The sequence below is a fragment of the Stomoxys calcitrans genome, chromosome 2, assembly GCF_963082655.1.
Source record: "Stomoxys calcitrans chromosome 2, idStoCalc2.1, whole genome shotgun sequence".
Classification (NCBI taxonomy): Eukaryota; Metazoa; Arthropoda; class Insecta; order Diptera; family Muscidae; genus Stomoxys; species Stomoxys calcitrans.
In genome coordinates, this window is record NC_081553.1 from 208,282,149 (window position 1) to 208,299,408 (window position 17,260).

A 17,260-nucleotide genomic window follows, 5' to 3' on the forward strand; every position below is an offset into this window, starting at 1 on the left:
TAAGAATTGGTATTCTATTCTGCTTTCAGAATAGTTGCGGACATTTTTAATTGTTTCGAAAGCGGAACAGCAGTAAAATGTTTTTGAATCCATAACAAAACACGTTTTTTTATCTGCAATTATTTTTTTTTTAATTTAGTTTTCCGCAAATAAATAAACATACAAAAATGATGCCGGCAATGGTTTAAGTGTTGCCAATTTGATTTTGTTTGCCATTTTCATCACTATAAACAGAGTACTACTTTTCCCCCTATTTTTAGCCAACGTTTCGCCGACTTTTTTGAATGACAAAAGAAAATTTATTCACTGATTAAACAAAGTTATATTCATTTACAGGTAGTGACAGTATTTTGTTTGCTATGTTGATATTTGATTATTTCGGAAGCAGTGTCCGTGCTGCCAACGTTAAAGTAAAGCAACTGAATACATTTCATGTAATATTTTACGTTATTAATTTATTTAAACTTTACTCTACCATTCACAATAAACAAGTGTGCTGTTTTAAGGCTGGTACTATTTTCATTTTTAATTTAGTACTAAACCCATTTACCACTCAAGGCAGATTTAATAAGGTGGTCTCACGCGAACAGTTATTAAAAGCCGGCCAGGTTTGACGGTATTAAGATGTCAGATTTTTGTTTGCATGCTCTTTGTTGTTATCTTCTTGTTCGTTATCATTAACGCACACGTATACACGCACGCTCACAAATTTCTTTGCGTGTGTTGGCAAAACGTGCAACAGCTTGATGACAAGATGGGGGATTGCACCATATGATTTATGGTTGTTGTACAAATGAGACTACCTTTAACTGTTTCTACTTGGTTTACAAAATAGCAGTCAAATGAAATTTAATCAAATTTGTGCACGCAATTGTATAAATAATTGGTTTTAGTTTAATTTGACCATTCACAATAGAGGTATTTTGGAAGTGGCCACACTTATTTGTGAAAAACATATCATGGCAGTCCTCACAACAGATGTTTTACATAAGCCAGAACTTCCCTGTCCTGGGTAGATGTCATTTTCATACAAATAGCATTGCACTACACTGTATAGTACTAAAATAAAACACATCTAGCATTCTATATTCGCTTTGAGCGACATTTTTTCATGATTACTTTTTTTATATAATACACTTTGAAGCAAAAAAATGCTGATTTCCTTCAGTAGGCCATTCCCTCATCATGGTTGGTATTATGTTCGTTTTTAACCATAATAACCCTTGTTTTCGCTACTAATTTTTGAAACACTACACAAATAACAATGATGAGATAAAAACGTTATTAAAATGTTATCGTAAGTGGAATGTCTTACTGAATGAAAGCTGCGAGTTTTATTGCTTAAAAATCTATTATCTAAAAAAAGTAATCGGCGAAAAATATCGCGAAAAGCGAATATAATATCAGCCTTTACATACGAAAAAATGTTCATAAAAGTATTATGTGTTTTCACCTGTCAATAAGGAATTTAGATCAGCCTTAATACTAAAAGCTATTCTTTAACTTCTAAAATTTTGTGTTCATTTTCCAAAAATAATTCTTATAAAAATGTTCGGAAAGAAACTTATTGCAATAGATATTCCAAGATAGAATCTCTAACCCTGCAGTCAGCTGTTGTTTGAAATTTTTTGTTGCTATTTGTTGTTGTGGAATTTTGTTTTGTACGGAAAGCTATTTCTCCGGTTGTACAGTGCAATTGCAATAACAATATGTACGATATAAATCAGAAAACAATTTTCGTTTTGGATCATACCCAGTATTTCAGCATATCCAGTGAGGACTACATACCGCTAGACTTCCTAAAGGGAAAGGCCACAAATCCATCAGAGCCATCGGTACCGAGTGGATCGCAGCCCGGCTTACAATTCAGCAAAAGTTTATGGACTTCATCGGTAGAATCATCCATTGAATATTGCAGAATAGTTTGGGATTTGTTTCCACGCGGTAAACTAATAAGATTCATAGTCAGTGATACTGCAGCACACATAGTGAACACATGGAAGTTTGCCACACAAAACATGTCACATGTATTGAATGCTATGGCTTTGGTGGGAGTGCCGCAGCGCAATACACCACAATCTTCGGATTATTCAGTAATACACGGACTTAGGGCAGCCATAGAGGCATTAGCCGAACCTACAGAGCACCAAATCAATCTAATACAGGCACAGGAATTATCAGCGAATAATGAGAAGATACCTAATAAGGGCCGAGTCATATGTATAACATCTGCCAGAGATAACCCTAGCATGAAAAGTTTAGAAGACATTTTCCACAATGTACTGGTACAACAAAACACATTGGCTTTGGCGCAAAAGAAACTCCTTACAATAGATCATTGCCATTTGGTTATCATAAATATGGTACCCATGAACATAGAGTCGCTCGTTACAAATAGGCATAAAATGGAACTGTCCCCTTGTTTGTCAACTGAAATACATACCACATGTGCCCCGGATATATCAAATAAGCTAACACATTTAATAATGAGTCATTACGATTTGGCCAGCACAACGGTAACAGGAATACCAATGAAGGTAAGTCTTGAAGTACTTGAACAGTCTCTCAGCTTTTATTAAATGTGTGAACTTATTGATTGATTTATTGATTTACTATAGGAAGAGCAAAATGCAAACTCCAGTGCAAATTATGATGTTGAAATTCTACATGCCAGAAATGCTCATACAGCTATTTGTGGAAATGAGGCACTTCTTCCCACAAGCATTAAAGAAGGCGCAGAATATGAAACAGTTACTTTGAAGTGGTGTACACCTCGGGGCTGTGGTGCATCAGATATGTCAGCTTGCCCACCATGCCTGGCTCAACACCGTGTTACACCGGTTGATGTTACAAGCAGACCTTCATCTTGTCTGATTAACTTTTTGCTTAACGGACGTTCTGTTTTGCTGGAAATGCCAAGGTATACAAATGTCAAACCTCGTTATGTACTATAACAAATAAAATTTGTAACTACTTTTAGGAAAACCGGTGGTAAAACTACTAGCCATTTGTTATCTGCGAGAGGAGGTGAAATTTTTATACATGCCTTACAAATTACTCGATCGTGTCTGGAGGATCCCCCCTCAATTTCAGAGGGGCCTGGTGGACGTATTACCGATTATCGAATTCCGGATTTTGCAGCACTCATAAAATCACATCGTTTGTTACCATTAAAAACAAAAACTAAACCTGAAGAAAATCTTCAATTCGCCCGGGAAAGGCTGTATAACAGATCACTGTACTTTCCTTTAACAATGACCACAACAATTGTGTTTAACTTACAACGTTCTCTTCCTTGGCTACCCAATTTTCTGCGTAAAATTGCAAAGGATGACATGGATAAAACGGACGAAATGCAGTGCCAACAAAATATATACGAACTGTACACAGCCGCATCCACAAGAAGAGAATTGCTGCCTTTTACAAACATGAGTGCCAATAGGTAAATAATTCGCCTCGGTTTTGTCGCAAACAAAATATCATAGCAATAATAAATTCTCATATATATTCAGATTAAAAGGCCATAAAAAGGTTGATCAGTATAAATTGTTTTGTGCTGAGTTAGAAGTTCTTATCAAAAGTTGTGCCAAAACTCCCCACCATAAAGCTATATTGGAGAGTATACAAAATGTGCGGGCGGCCTGTGGTGATGCGGCGATTAAATCGGAATTGGATGGAACACGTAAGTATGCGAATAACAAACATTGTTTTAAAACATTTATTATTTAAAAACCAAAAGAGTTTCGAAATCTTTTATTGCGTTAAAGGTAAAAAAAATCATATCTCCCATCATGCGAGGGTACTGTTGTCCAAATCTCGATGCCACACCAAACATTGAAAGGTGAGAATCGGCAGGACCACTGTCGTAAACATTCAGTGTATAATCCCTCCGACTCCTTCCTTTCGAGTTGCGACAGTAGAGGGAAGGGTATTCAGTACCATTTTCACTTTTTCCTCGATTTCAGTCCCATTTGACCCTCAAGAATTACGCCCAACTTCATAGGTTCCTTAGAGAGCGGCAGCTTTACTCAAAGAGCAGCTCCTTAAATCATCCCAGGTTGTCGTGTGATATACGGTCCTGCCATTTGCAGCATAGCAGGCAGTGCGTCATCCGTTCTCGTTGACTTATAGGGTTCAATCAAATTGATCAGCCATGATGGTCAAAGTAAGTCCCAGGTTTGTTTGTCTGTCGCAAGGTGGTTTTGCTCAACGTTATAGTTTTCAATATTCGTTGTTTGCCTAAGCTTGTCTTTCATGGTTGAACTGCCTATACTTTGGCAGCTAGGACAGGTGAACAATGAGATGAGAAGATTTCGCGGAGAATATTTTACATTTAGCAGCACTAGAAACTTAAAAACAAAATTAAGATTTCAGGTTCTAACGGCTGGTACAATAAATCACTTCATATATTAACTAGGCAAAAAGAGATACCCCCACTTAGTATGAAATTAAGTGACATTTAGCTTTTTAGATTTTTTTAAATAATTTTATATAAATAATTATATTTTTGTTACATTTGATGCAGGCGATGCCGTTGGCAAATCGATAATAAGAGCCACAACAGACTCACCTCTATCTCCACCTCATTCCATGGATACGTCAAGTGCCGGCTCCAGTCATCTTTTGAAAGCTGCAAAACGTAATTTTGCCAATGTGGGCCGGTCACTTTTTGATATTGTGACCAGTGCTGAACGATCGCAATCGAGTAAACGCCCCGATTTCTCTGGGCGGTTATGTACACCCGTGGGTCAGGTAGCAAAATTATATCCAGAATTTGGCTTAAAGGAAGCCGAAGGTTCTGCTGCTGCAACACCGGTCAAAGATGAAAATTTACCAATAAAATTAGAAGTACCCGGTATTAGAACATAATTTATTACTTTCGTCTTGTATGTATGCACGAGTATGAATTTTAATAAATTTTATTATGTCGTACACAAAAAAAGAAACCTTTCAAATTTTCTTTCTCTAACCATCCAAATTTTCCTTTAAAATTATTCTTCTTTTTTTCAAAATTAAAATACCCCAATAATATGTCCGGCAATCCTTTGGTCAAAAAATTTGTTCAAATCACAGAAGAATCTCTGCCTCCTGTATATGGTAATACATATATCCACCATTAAGTTTGTTTATCATCTGAAATAATATTCATGATTTTTGTAGCCCAATTTATAGTTGGTAACAATTCCTATGTTTTAATGCAGCAGGATATACGTAAAATTGAAGATACACGTTTCTTAGCCGTTAGCAAATTGCTTCCAAATGGGGATTTTATGCCAATTGATGGCGCTGCAGTTGACTTATTACTGCAGCTTATGAGAATGAGAAATTTGAATATAATCCTTAATCATGATGAACCAATGGATGTATCACCACCTTCAAAGTATTGCATAGAACAACAATTGAAATGGGATAAATGTACCAACACTTCGTTTCCCGTAAGTATTACTTTTTTTCTCAAACATCCCATTAAGGTAAAATACACCAGCTGAACCAGAATGCCTCTTAGTGAAATTTTACTTAACCAGGTGGCCGCTACGAAATACTGAGTTGAACATGGAGTTTCACCAGGCAGTCTTATCTATCTTATTCTCTCGGGCACGGGATGACTATTAGCACCACATGGGTTAGAACTCTGAGCTGCGATTTGTGTGGTGCTCATCGTCATCACAAGCATCGAGGCTGAGAGCTACCGAATGCGTCCACAGGTTGCGGATAGTGGAATGCTTTGTATACGGAGTAACTACAATTGTAGTCGGGAACAATAAGCGATATCGAATGGAGAGTCTCAGTGTGAGGTCGGGCGGCACTGGCTGTTGCTTAAACACTGAGTACCTGTGATACTCCATATGACAAGGTGATTTATTGGCGCCTTTAAATAGCCCATGGCTAGAATGTTTCATCGGCGATCGGTCTTATGGACCGAAATGAGCTTGTTTACTTCTGGAGCTTGACGAGGGTCGCCATCTCCGAACGGCGAACGGGAGAAGTCTTTACATGTCATAGGGCCTTACAAATGTCAACAGCATTAAGGGGGATAACAACTGGTGAACATTTTTTTATGTTCTAACCAGGATTCTAATCCGGACGTTCAGTTTCGGACATGCTAAATTCTGCGCTACGGTGGCCTCCTTACTTGGCTATGACAGAAAATTTATTCGACTCGATATCTCAGAATAGATTTCCAAGCTTCTTGAATGTTTGCGTTCCTCCAAAATCTGACACCACGTCCACAATGTTTACCTTCAAAGAACTTCTCTGCTGGAGCTTCAACATTAATTCTGTTTCACTAAATCGTCATACACCTCGTTATTCACACGACGCCGATATTCTCCATCAATGTAGACTGGTCCATAAATATTACGAAGAATCTTTCTCTCAAATACTGCAAGTACTGCCTGATGTCATTCGTTTCGTTCACGGTGGTGCCGTGGTAGATGAAATTAAAAACTATTTTAAAGCGATCGTTTTCAACTTCCTATGTTTGTCGCCTACGGTCCTATATAGTTCTACTGCCAAACCATCGGCACCTTCTGCCATGTTGTTATTAGGATCATTGCCACTTGGACCTCTTTACCATCATCAGAGATGGTTTCTGCTGTATCCTCTGGATAATAGTAGCGGGAAAGATGTTGTTTCCACATCATAAGCACACTATCTGCTTCTTTTAACAGATTTCCTTATTTGTCTCACCAGGAGATGTCTGTAACAAGCCCATCGGTTTGATGCTTTGGTAAAATTTCCTGACCTCATTCTCATTCAGAGATGGTTTCTGCTGTATCCTCTGGACAATAGTAGCGGGAAAGATGTTGTTTCCACATCATAAGCACACTATTTGCTTCTGTTTCCACATTTCCTTATTTGTCTCAACAGGAGATGTCTGTACCAAGCCCATCGGTTTGATACTTTGGTAAAATTTCCTGACCTCATTCTGCCTACATCTTGATTTAATTACACTCAAGTCTTTCCATTTCCTTACTCTTTCTGCGGAATAGACGTTTCTCCTTTTCTTCAGATACCTTCCCTTCAACTATCGCTTTGCTACTGATATGCCGCATTCTTGGCTTCAATAGCATTTCGACAACTTGTTCGTAACAAGGGGGTTTTCAAAGAGGTTTCTGTAACTGTAGTACACATTTCGTCGCATTTTCCATAGAGTGGGTCAAGGAGTGCTTTCATCCAGCAGTTGGTGTCAGTCGGGTCGAGCCATTGACATCTGTTGCGTTTGCATCTTTTCGACTTCCAGCTTCCTTGCAGTGTCAAATCGCATTGTTCTCGCCATGCGTGAAAAGTAAAGTTCTCGACTTTGTAACTTTCCAATACATCCGCCAGTGCGTATACTGAAACTTTTACGTAAAGAGTTCGGACATTACAGGTGCAGGGTCGTCATCGTAAGTGAGTCCGTTCTTATCTTTTCTCGCTTTCCAGAGTTATTGTTTAGGGTGGGTGTCTGACCCAGCGCCCCAACCTCGTATGGGTGTAATGGGATTGCATATATACCCCTTGTTGTTGTTGTAACCACTTCCATGTGGAGGTAGCGATATTCGTCAAGCATCAATAGGATGGTAAGCGTGTTCTGGTCCAAGGAACCGACCGCAGCGATTCGCCTTGTTATAACGAGCATTACAGGCCTCTCGCGAAAACTCTTCACATACCTCTAAGTATACGCCACTGCAGTTGCAGCTACTACTACTGAGTATCCCACTATCTGCAACCTGTGGTAGCTCTCATCTGAGCTTGGCAAGATTACCATGAGCACCACACAAATCTTAGTTCAAAGTTCCAACTCACATGTTGTTCATAGTTATTCCGACATGGGATCTCTTGCAAGGGGCTTTTTTGATTTTGCCAGCTGCTTGCCTATGGATCCTGCCGCCTAGAACCTCGAGAAAAAATTTTCTAATGGCGGTTGGTTATTTAAAGGCGCCAATAAATCGCTATTTCATGTCGAATATCAAAGGTAATTAAGCAAGAGCCGTCGCCACCCGACCCATCACTAAGGATCTCCTTTTAACCGCAGATTGCCAGCATTTACAGCTACTCCGCATATAAATAATCCCACAATCGGTTGATGCGCCTGGTAGCTATCAGCCGAGCTTTCCATAATCTCAGAGTTCTAACTTGTGCAGTGCTCTCAGTTATCCTGAGTCGGCTGGTCATAATAATGTACACTAAGCCTTAAAACCACCGTAGTTCAGAGGGTAGTATGTCCGCTTATGATGCTGAATGCTTGGGTTCGAATCCTAGCGAGAACATCAACATCAGAAAAAAATTTCAGCGGTGATTATATCCCCTCCTAATGCTGGCGAAATTTGTGAGGTACTATGCTAGGTAGAAATTTCTTCGTGCTGCGGCACGCCGTTCGGACTCGGGTATAAAAAGGAGGTCTGGTATCATTGAGTTTAAACTTGAATCGAACAGCACTCATTGATATGAGAAGTTTGCCATACGTCCTTAATGGAATGTTCATGGGTAAATTTGCATTTGCAAGAGCTTATATTTACAATATTTTTTTTCTTTCACAGTTTCCCTTTACATACTCTCGTGCTACATCAACCACCGACCTACCGAGGATTTGCTTGCAACAATCAGAAAATACATCTACGAGGTGTGAAAACTGTTCATTTCAATGCGAAAATCATAAAACGCCGAAAAAAATATCATTTGGATGCGGTACCACCAACAATGAGCCCTTGGGAGCCAGAGAGCAACTTAAGCATAAGAAAATGCAAACTTACCAATTAAATTAACAAAAGTTGTTTGCATAAAATCTATTCAATTAAGTTTTTTTTATACAAAAAATAAGTCTTATACATTACAAGTACTATAACTAAAATAATTGTTCCTAATACTAATTAGAATTTTTTATTATACTTTTTTTGTTTTCTTTGATTTTTTCTGCAAAGGTTTTGTTTTTGTCGCAGCTTTAGTGGATTTTGTCGATTTGATTTCCATTGTTGGTGCTGTAGTTTGTTGTTGTGGTTTATTTCGAGAAAAATATCTTTGGGATTCGTTGCCTTTGGGAAGAATCTCTATAGGCTTCTTTTCACTAGCCTTTTTAACAGCTTCCACTGTACCTAAGCGCAAATAAAAATCTTTCAAAATAAACTTGAAATCTTCTGTTAGATTCTCCTTCTTGGCTTGTATTTTCTTATGATCCGGCATTAGGCAGCAACCATTGACATCGTTGACTTTAAAATCTTTAGCCTCAAAGGCATAAGGTTTCCAAACGAGAGCGATTTCTTTGCCACCACAGGGATTGTAAAAGAAGGCGGCAAATTCCCCATAGGCCTCCTAAAAAGGGGAGAAAAATAATTAACACAAATTCCTTTGGAAAAAAATACTCCAGAAAAGTTACCCTTAGTTTATTCACAGCTAGTTTGACGAAATTACTTCCTGCTAAAGGCATGTGCCAGTTGGGCTTGGTAAATTCCACAAACGACGAACCAAAATCGAAAGCCAAAGTATTGGGCACAGCTTCAGGCTTTAGTTGTATAACCAGATCATAACCCTCACTGGAAGGTTTAAATATTTGCACAGGCTTAACAAAACTTGAAGAGGCTAGTAAGGTTGACTCTACGATTTCCAAACATTGTCGCGCCAATAATGTAACTCTGGCCAAAACATGCACATTTGGATTCAGGTGTGAAGACCAGATTTTACCATAATATTGTTTATCATATGATGTTACTATACACAGAGGGGGAAAATCATTTCTTTCGGCACCAAAACGATGTTCCACATCAGATATTTCACTTTCTGTAATAAAACAAAAACCAAAGAATTAATAACATTTGACTATCATTATATTGGGGCCTTTTCCAGGTGTCGTGTCATGTTAATTTTACCATAACTTCATCATTCTTCATGAACCTACTGCTTATTGAATGTACTCCTTGTGCTGATTATATAACGGCGTATCGGTACACCATTGCCCACTTTATGGAAAATACGGCGACTTGGGTACCAGAAGCTTCCCCCAAGAAACCATAGTACGACCAAGAGCATCGAAATGGGACTGAAGCAAAGAATGAGGCAGACAGACCCACCCTGCAAGCAATAGCAACAGCCAGTTGAAGGAGAGTTTTCGGAAGATAAGAAGACTGAAAGAAGATGTTAATCAAAAGACGTGGTTGCAAGCGAATTGAGATGTACAAGAAGAATGAAGTGCGGAAATGTTACCAAATAATCAAACTGATATGTTTGGTAGAGGCACATCCTTTTGCGGAGAGAAAGTAAGAAATCTGTTGGCATGTACGGCATAACAAATCCCTGAGTATGGAATATGATATATACCACCTATTTGTTGTTGTTATAGCCACATTTTTATGTGGAGGTGGCGATCTTTGTCAAGTTCCTGTAGGTGAGAAGGGTTTGTCATTGGTTATTTAGAGGCGCCAATAGCTTGCCTTGTCATATCGGGCATCATAGGCACTCAGTATTTGTGCAAGAACCGGCCTCTCATTGAGACTAACAGATCGGACCCCAATGCTCCAGGCTGCGTGGTGCTCACAGCTATCCCGTGCCGTGCCTAGTCAGAATGAGGTGCAAGTAGCAGTGACCCGTATGAAGAACCACAAGGCAGCAGCAGACGATGAGTTGCCAGCTGAACTTTTTTATACCGGAGGCGACATGCTAATAAGGCCAATGCATCAGCTTGTCTGCACGAACTGGCTAGAAGAACGTTGTTGTAGCAGTGTGTTATAAACTGAGGCGGCAGCTCATTCCGAAGAAGGACTCCATCGGATCAATCCGGTACGTACAACCGGCTGGCAAGAGATTGATACATGACAGTAACATATGTTACAAGACAGTAACATACATATGTCAACTATAGAGGAATAACTTTCCTATCCACCCCTTTCAAGATACCCTCGAGGATTAAAGTCTAAAGTCAATAGGATAATTGGGTCCTATCAATGTGGCTTGGATCCTCGTCAAGCTCCTGTAGGTGACCAAGCTCGTTCCAGTCCAAAGGACCGATCGAACAGGTTGTTCATTGGTTATTAAAATGCGCCAATAACACGCCTTGTCATATCGAAAATCATATGCACTCAGTATTTGTGCCAGAGCCGGTGCCGCCCGGCCTTTCACTGAGGCTCTCCGCTCGATACCGGTGATTGTCCGCGACTGCCGTTGCAGCTACTCCATATGAAGCATTCCATTTTCCGCATTTTCCATGCTGTGTGATGCTCACAGCTATTCCGTGCCAGGATACACTGATACAAGACACTGATAGTCCCATGTTGTTATATGGTTCCGAAGCATGGTTACTTGTGAAAGCAAACGAGGTAGTACTTGGAGTGTTTGGAAGATTTTTCGTAAAATTTATGGACCATTTACATTGATGAAGAATTTCTCGTTCTCCTCGTTCCGGTTCTTGATGTTGTTGCACCGTGTTAAGGCGGCAGCCCTTGCCGCTCGCTGGGTCATGTTGTCAGTATGAATGAAGAAACTCCAGCTAAGAAGTCCTTTTAAGGAAAAAAGTTTAGTACACGTAAAAGCAAAGATCAAGTGGAGAAAGAGCGCAGATGATCAAGGCGCTTGGAAATCTTTTCTGAGTTCGGCTTAAAGAACAAAAATTCTGTCATAGCCGTTTGAAAAAAGAAGAAAAGCTTTTTGGTGCAAAAAATCCAAATTTGCAGATAAAGTGGGGAGGCATTCATTAAGAAAATGTATAGTGAAGGCATCTTCCTTATCAAAGGGTGCTGTCTGTTTCAAATTTTAGCTCAATAATAGGGGACCTTCCGAATTTAATGCAATGCCGTGGAGATGTTTTAATTCTATGCCCCAGTGGGACCTGTCGATACTATATGCAAGCCTCTAGGTGAGACAAATTTTATTTCAATCCCATGGCAGCCGGTTGGACGTAACAGATTGGCCCGATGGAGTATTTCATGGGTAAGAGCTACCGCCTCAATGTACAACACACTGCCACAATAACAACAGCAACAAGAAATTGTATTTTATTAACTGAAATTTAAGATGTTTTTACAACCATAGCCATGAATCTTTCTAACATCTGGGGGATTCGGTCCACGATCCTAACCTTACTTTATCGTTTTAATTTTTTTTTAAATTGTCTCTCTCTCTCTCTTTAAATTGTTTTCACTTACCATCCATGGCGTTATTGAAATTGATAAGAAACAATTCAGATTTCCAATCTGCATTTGCTAACAAATGCAAAAACCTTATGAAAGCCATTTGTGGTGAATTGCCTATGAATTTTGATGATGTTTTCAAATATTGCGAAGCTATTAATAACTCGGTACATTCTTCGGGCCACTGGCCATCATCTATGAGTTGTGAGTATAACCATCTCTTGGCTATCATAACAGTTGGTCCAAACGAAGAACAGCTTTGATGTAGGGCCTTCAAAGCACCAGCCACCTTAGGTAATATATAATGACGTTTCTCCAGAGCTATACTTTCGACACAATCTACATGGCGTGTTATACCCTTCTCAGTTTTTTCCTTCTTCAGTAACCCAACTTCTTTGGGATGGGCAATTTCTAAATTGAAACAATAGCCTTGTTTTAGGACCATTATGCCATCGTAAGTTACTCTGCATTGTAGATTATGTTGTTCTTTTAACAAGCTGGCAATTTGTATGTAAAATGCAGTTTTCAAGGCACGAAACGCTGCCAACTCTCCAGGCCATTTACCACTTAGACCTTAAATAAATATCCATAAAAATATAATTGGAAATTAAAAAATTCGAATATCTCAACATACCCAATTGTATGATACCATATTGTATGTGATTTGCATACAATTGTTCTTGAATATATCTGGCCTGTGGCAAAACTGGCTGAGGTTCACAATACCTAAGAACTGGTGATATGCCAGCTATTGACACAATTTCCAACGGAAGTTCTTTCAAAGCATTTAGTTTTCGTGCTAAATCATCAAATTCTTGTATAACATGCAAAGAAAGCGCTTCAGCATTGGTATCTTGTTGTATGTTATACTTGGATTTAATTCCATCTACTTTGAAACTTTTTGTCAATGAGTAAACCAAGTCAAATTCTCCAGCAATATATTCAACATCCTTTTCTTCCAGCTGATAATGATGTTCAAGTATATATAGAACGATTGAACGTACAATTAGACGTTTCTTTGCCAGGCTATCGTTGGCAGAAGCCCAAACCACAGACTCGGTTATGGTACCGTCCTGAAAACGTCTCAGTTGCGCTTTTTCACCCCAGAAGGCCCGAAATTTTGCCGCCGATTCATCTATAGACTCTGGACCTTTATCGAGAATTTCATATGCTTTGTCGGGATTCAGAATTAAGCCCAAATGTAGTTGTTGCAAGGCATGTGATGGTGGCTCGTTAATATTCCATGGCAATGTCATTTCCTCAAGGGGTATTAGAAATTCAATGCGCTTATCTAAGCCCTTTTTGAGAAGTCTGAAAATAAAAGATATTTTTTATTTAAATTTGTAAATATATTTTTTTATTTCAGAAGGATGGTAACCCCAACGATATTAGAAAGCAATGAATAACGATGAATAAAAGTTCAGATATAACATAGGAATTTAATTTCTCTCAAAAATTTGCAGCAAATGTCAAGCTTATAGGTGTCATTAATTATTTTAATTTTCTCAAAGCAAGCAGCTCACCTGAAAAAATTAAAAAATCTAATTTTCAGCAAAAAGATCATTAAGATGATTAAGCATTACGCCATAGTTTCCTTCACGGGAAAGGAAATAAAGGATATTTAGAAAATGCTAACGACGCAAACAGCAAGCCAATGAGTGCAGAATTCTGTTTGCGGTATGTTCTTAGACTAACCACTCATATATATTTACAAGAGCCACTAACCAGTCTTGGAGCGAACTTCCAATTATTTATAATAATTCTATGCCTTCCTTCTCTCTCTCTCTCTTCCTTTCGAAAAGCATGTGCATTCACAATAACTAATTAATAAATTCACAATAAGTAACTTAAGTTATTGTTCCTTGTAAATACAAGCACAAGACGTGGAGATTGGAGAGATATTCCCTATACGTTATCTAGTTCAGAATAGAGCTATCAGGCCTGTGCTTGCCATTAGAGACACATGCCCAAAATGTAGGGGATTATAGTTTAGTCTATAATCTCTGTCTATAATATTGGGAATGTGTGGCGGCAGCCCTTGCCGATGAAGGAATCCATCGGGTCAATCCGGTAAGTACAATCGGCTGCCATGGGATTACAATATTGAGAATTGTGCCATCGTATTAGATCACCGTCATCGGTTCAGCTAATCCTACTGTCATTACAACTATCTATTAAAGATAAACCTTACAGAATAGGAGGCCTATCAAAGCTGGCCGATTATTCACTGGTGATGGGTTAAACGTCCTCATAGAGTCATTAAAAGAATATATGGTATTTTTATGATTTCATCTTCGTACGTTTTAGCAAAATTAGATATTGTTAAGAAACACTTGCATATCTATAAGTATTTCAGCCATCCCTTTTGAACTATCCTATCTGAATTAAACTATGAATGTGGAAATAGCTTCACGCCATGGCCTTGGATGGTGTGTTTGTTGAGGCGTTGGAGGCCACTTTGGCGCAAGTATGTCCTCCTATGACATTGAACGCTTGGGTCTTAATCCTGGCAAGAACGTCAGAAAAGTCGTTATTCCCTGGCGATATTTACGTATTTTTTTTGGCCTTGTATAACTTCCCTTAAAAGTGTTTGCATTTTTTTCTGCACGACCTTCAATCTCGGCAATAAAAACAAGATACTATATTAGTAAGCTTAAACTCAGTATAAATGTATAGACAAAATAAACACAATAAAATACTTACTTTGTAACGGTCGTCAATAGTTGTGGATATGTATAGCATGCGCTGTTATATTTGTCCTGCGGCGAAATATGTATTTCCAATATTTGCTCAACAGCATCTGGCTTATTAATTCTATAAACATAAACCGTTTCAAGGTAAAATATTACATGAAAATCAAAAATGTGTTTACTTACTTCAATACATGATCCATTTGACTGTAGAGTGGCATTTTAGTCATGAATAGAAATTGAAAACTATTAAGTTTCATATCATTCAGCATGTCCACAGCTAATTGGGATTCCAATTTTATACGCTGGTATATGTCTTCTGACAAGTTGTAGCAAATGTTTAAGAATCCTGTAACGTCTATAAAAACTACACTATAGTGGTCATGAAACTGTTCCATTGTAGGTTGATTGGGCGCTGTGGCAGTTTTGTCACAAAGGCTAATGCCTTTATTTGGTTCGTTCCAACAGGAGAGTGCTAGAGATAAATAATACATCAGAAATTAGGCATACTTCTAGAATAAAAGCAAAAAACCTACCCAAATTATTCCAAACATTTCGTGCCACTTGATAGCTGCTCATGTTATTGTGAAGTTTTCTTTGCTTGATCAAATAGGCAATGAACATAGCCATCATATGACTGCTAAATCCACAATAACCCAAATCTAGCTGACGTTGACGCAACCATACCTTTAAAAGTATAAAACCTTCTTGAAAATTTTTGCGATTTTCAAAAATTCCATCCAAAAGTTGTTGATTCCGTTGCATTGTCAAATCGAATAATATATTAGCATTATAACATGGTGTGGCCAATTGCTCGCCATTCTCCTCACCGTACAAGGAAGGCCGTATGTTATTATTCCAGGGTACAAAGCGGTTTAGTTTGAATGATGCTTGATCGGCTGATACGAATATGCGAAATATTAATTTCTGGGCAATTTTTTTACCAGCCGCCTCTGGTGGCGTAATTTCCAGCAGTGGTTTCAAAGGATTGTTGTTGTAATAAACAAATTTCAAATGATTTGGGTTTAAGCCCGGAATGCTGTCTGATTCAATAAGTTTTTGTGTTAAGTATGTCAAATAAAAGGCTCTCTTCTGGTCATACTGCAAATTTAAAAAATTGTCTTTTTGAAAGCATCCTTCGGGCATAATAACACAAATATCAGCTTGCAATCGAGGACCTAATAGTGATTTTGTGCCACAGGCCCCTATGAAGAAAGGTTCAGTGGTAGACTTCAGGAATTGAAACTGGAATAGCTTTTGTTGTTGCAGCTTTAAAGCTTGGATGCTCAGTGGAGTGACTATTGATGAGTTTTTTAAAAACGACAACTCATTTATGTCCTCTTTTTCGGGCATATCCTTAAGTGTCTTCACAAATATTTTAAATTGGTCCATAAAAGTGGTAATGTAGTTGCTAACTTTTTCTTTTACTTTAACTTCCCCTAACATTTCTTTGATTTGCAAACGAAATAGATTTGAGTGGAAGAGGTTTCTTGTCTCTTTTAGCTCATTAATTTCCTCTAAAGTAGGGGGTTTTACTTTCTCTGCCGCAGCAGTGCTAAGTTTAGTCTTTTTGGCTTGAGGTGGCTCATCACTATGAGCTAACGCAGGTGGTTCCATCTTGCGCTTATTTTTCGATGCTGCAAGATGTTTTATGGGTTTCACCGAGTCCTCCTGCTCCTCCTTTTCAGAGAAGCCATCATCACTGGAATCATCACCACCTGTGGAATCACTATCCTCACTTGTGCCATTTTCGATCATTGAATCGTACCCATCGGCCAATTCATTACCCTCTTCATCGTTGCTTCCTTTTGAAAGCACTTTTTCCTTTATTACTACATTTTTCTGCAACAAAATCCATTAATATTTATTTCTACACCAGTGTCCAAAGAGATATTTACCTTTTTTAAAAAAGGTTTCTTTGATTTTGCCATTTTTGAAAAAGTTGATGTGTTTTAAATATACAATCCACGTGCAGAACCCCCTTCACACTCTCCTCTCAACAACACATATTGACAATATGACACCAACTTATTACTCTATCGTACGTATATTTGCCTGTCAATAAAAAGCAAGGCCACACTCAATCAAAAAGTGTGAAATCGCTGGCGGCGAGACAAAGTTTGTCTTCAATTTGAGAGAAAGAGGGAATCTTAATCTTAAGTTTGCAATAAGTTTATTTGACAGATTTCCTCTATAGAACTGCCAAATAAACCTAATTTAAGGCCTCATTGAGTTTTGTGTATACGGCTGTAAGTTCCAATTTCACAACAATAATCAATCAAAATTACAAACTTTTTAATTATTACAAAATTTATTAGCATTTAGGCATTAGTTGTAGGGGAGTGGCCCACTGAATGATATCAGCATGTTTTTAGTTAAAATATTTAAAAATATATATAACCTATTATATAGCAAAATTCATGGGTGAAAAATTCAGCGGGAATAAGAAAATATTAGTTTTTTCAGTGCAGT

The 17,260-nt window shown here is 38.3% G+C and overlaps 3 protein-coding genes across 3 annotated transcripts; 2 read left to right on the plus strand and 1 right to left on the minus strand.

The window, feature by feature from the left end:
- Positions 1-1,559: 1,559 nt before the first annotated feature.
- Positions 1,560-8,852, plus strand: LOC106083590 (protein asunder). The gene is made up of 7 exons (XM_013246709.2): positions 1,560-2,537; positions 2,619-2,920; positions 2,981-3,442; positions 3,513-3,682; positions 4,526-5,097; positions 5,161-5,435; positions 8,523-8,852. Exons 1-5 carry the CDS (start codon positions 1,710-1,712, stop codon positions 4,867-4,869), a joined length of 2,106 nt encoding a protein of 701 aa, XP_013102163.1. The 5' UTR covers positions 1,560-1,709; the 3' UTR covers positions 4,870-5,097; positions 5,161-5,435; positions 8,523-8,852.
- Positions 5,031-6,823, plus strand: LOC106083579 (uncharacterized). Its single transcript, XM_059361748.1, has 3 exons — positions 5,031-5,097; positions 5,161-5,435; positions 6,761-6,823. Exons 1-3 carry the CDS (start codon positions 5,031-5,033, stop codon positions 6,821-6,823), a joined length of 405 nt encoding a protein of 134 aa, XP_059217731.1.
- Positions 8,763-16,804, minus strand: LOC106083589 (nucleolar protein 6). The gene is made up of 8 exons (XM_013246708.2): positions 16,687-16,804; positions 15,325-16,630; positions 14,975-15,263; positions 14,802-14,912; positions 12,733-13,409; positions 12,114-12,671; positions 9,356-9,756; positions 8,763-9,291 (listed from the first exon to the last, which is right to left on the minus strand). Exons 1-8 carry the CDS (start codon positions 16,717-16,719, stop codon positions 8,866-8,868), a joined length of 3,801 nt encoding a protein of 1,266 aa, XP_013102162.2. The 5' UTR covers positions 16,720-16,804; the 3' UTR covers positions 8,763-8,865.
- Between the last annotated feature and the right edge of the window lie 456 nt (positions 16,805-17,260).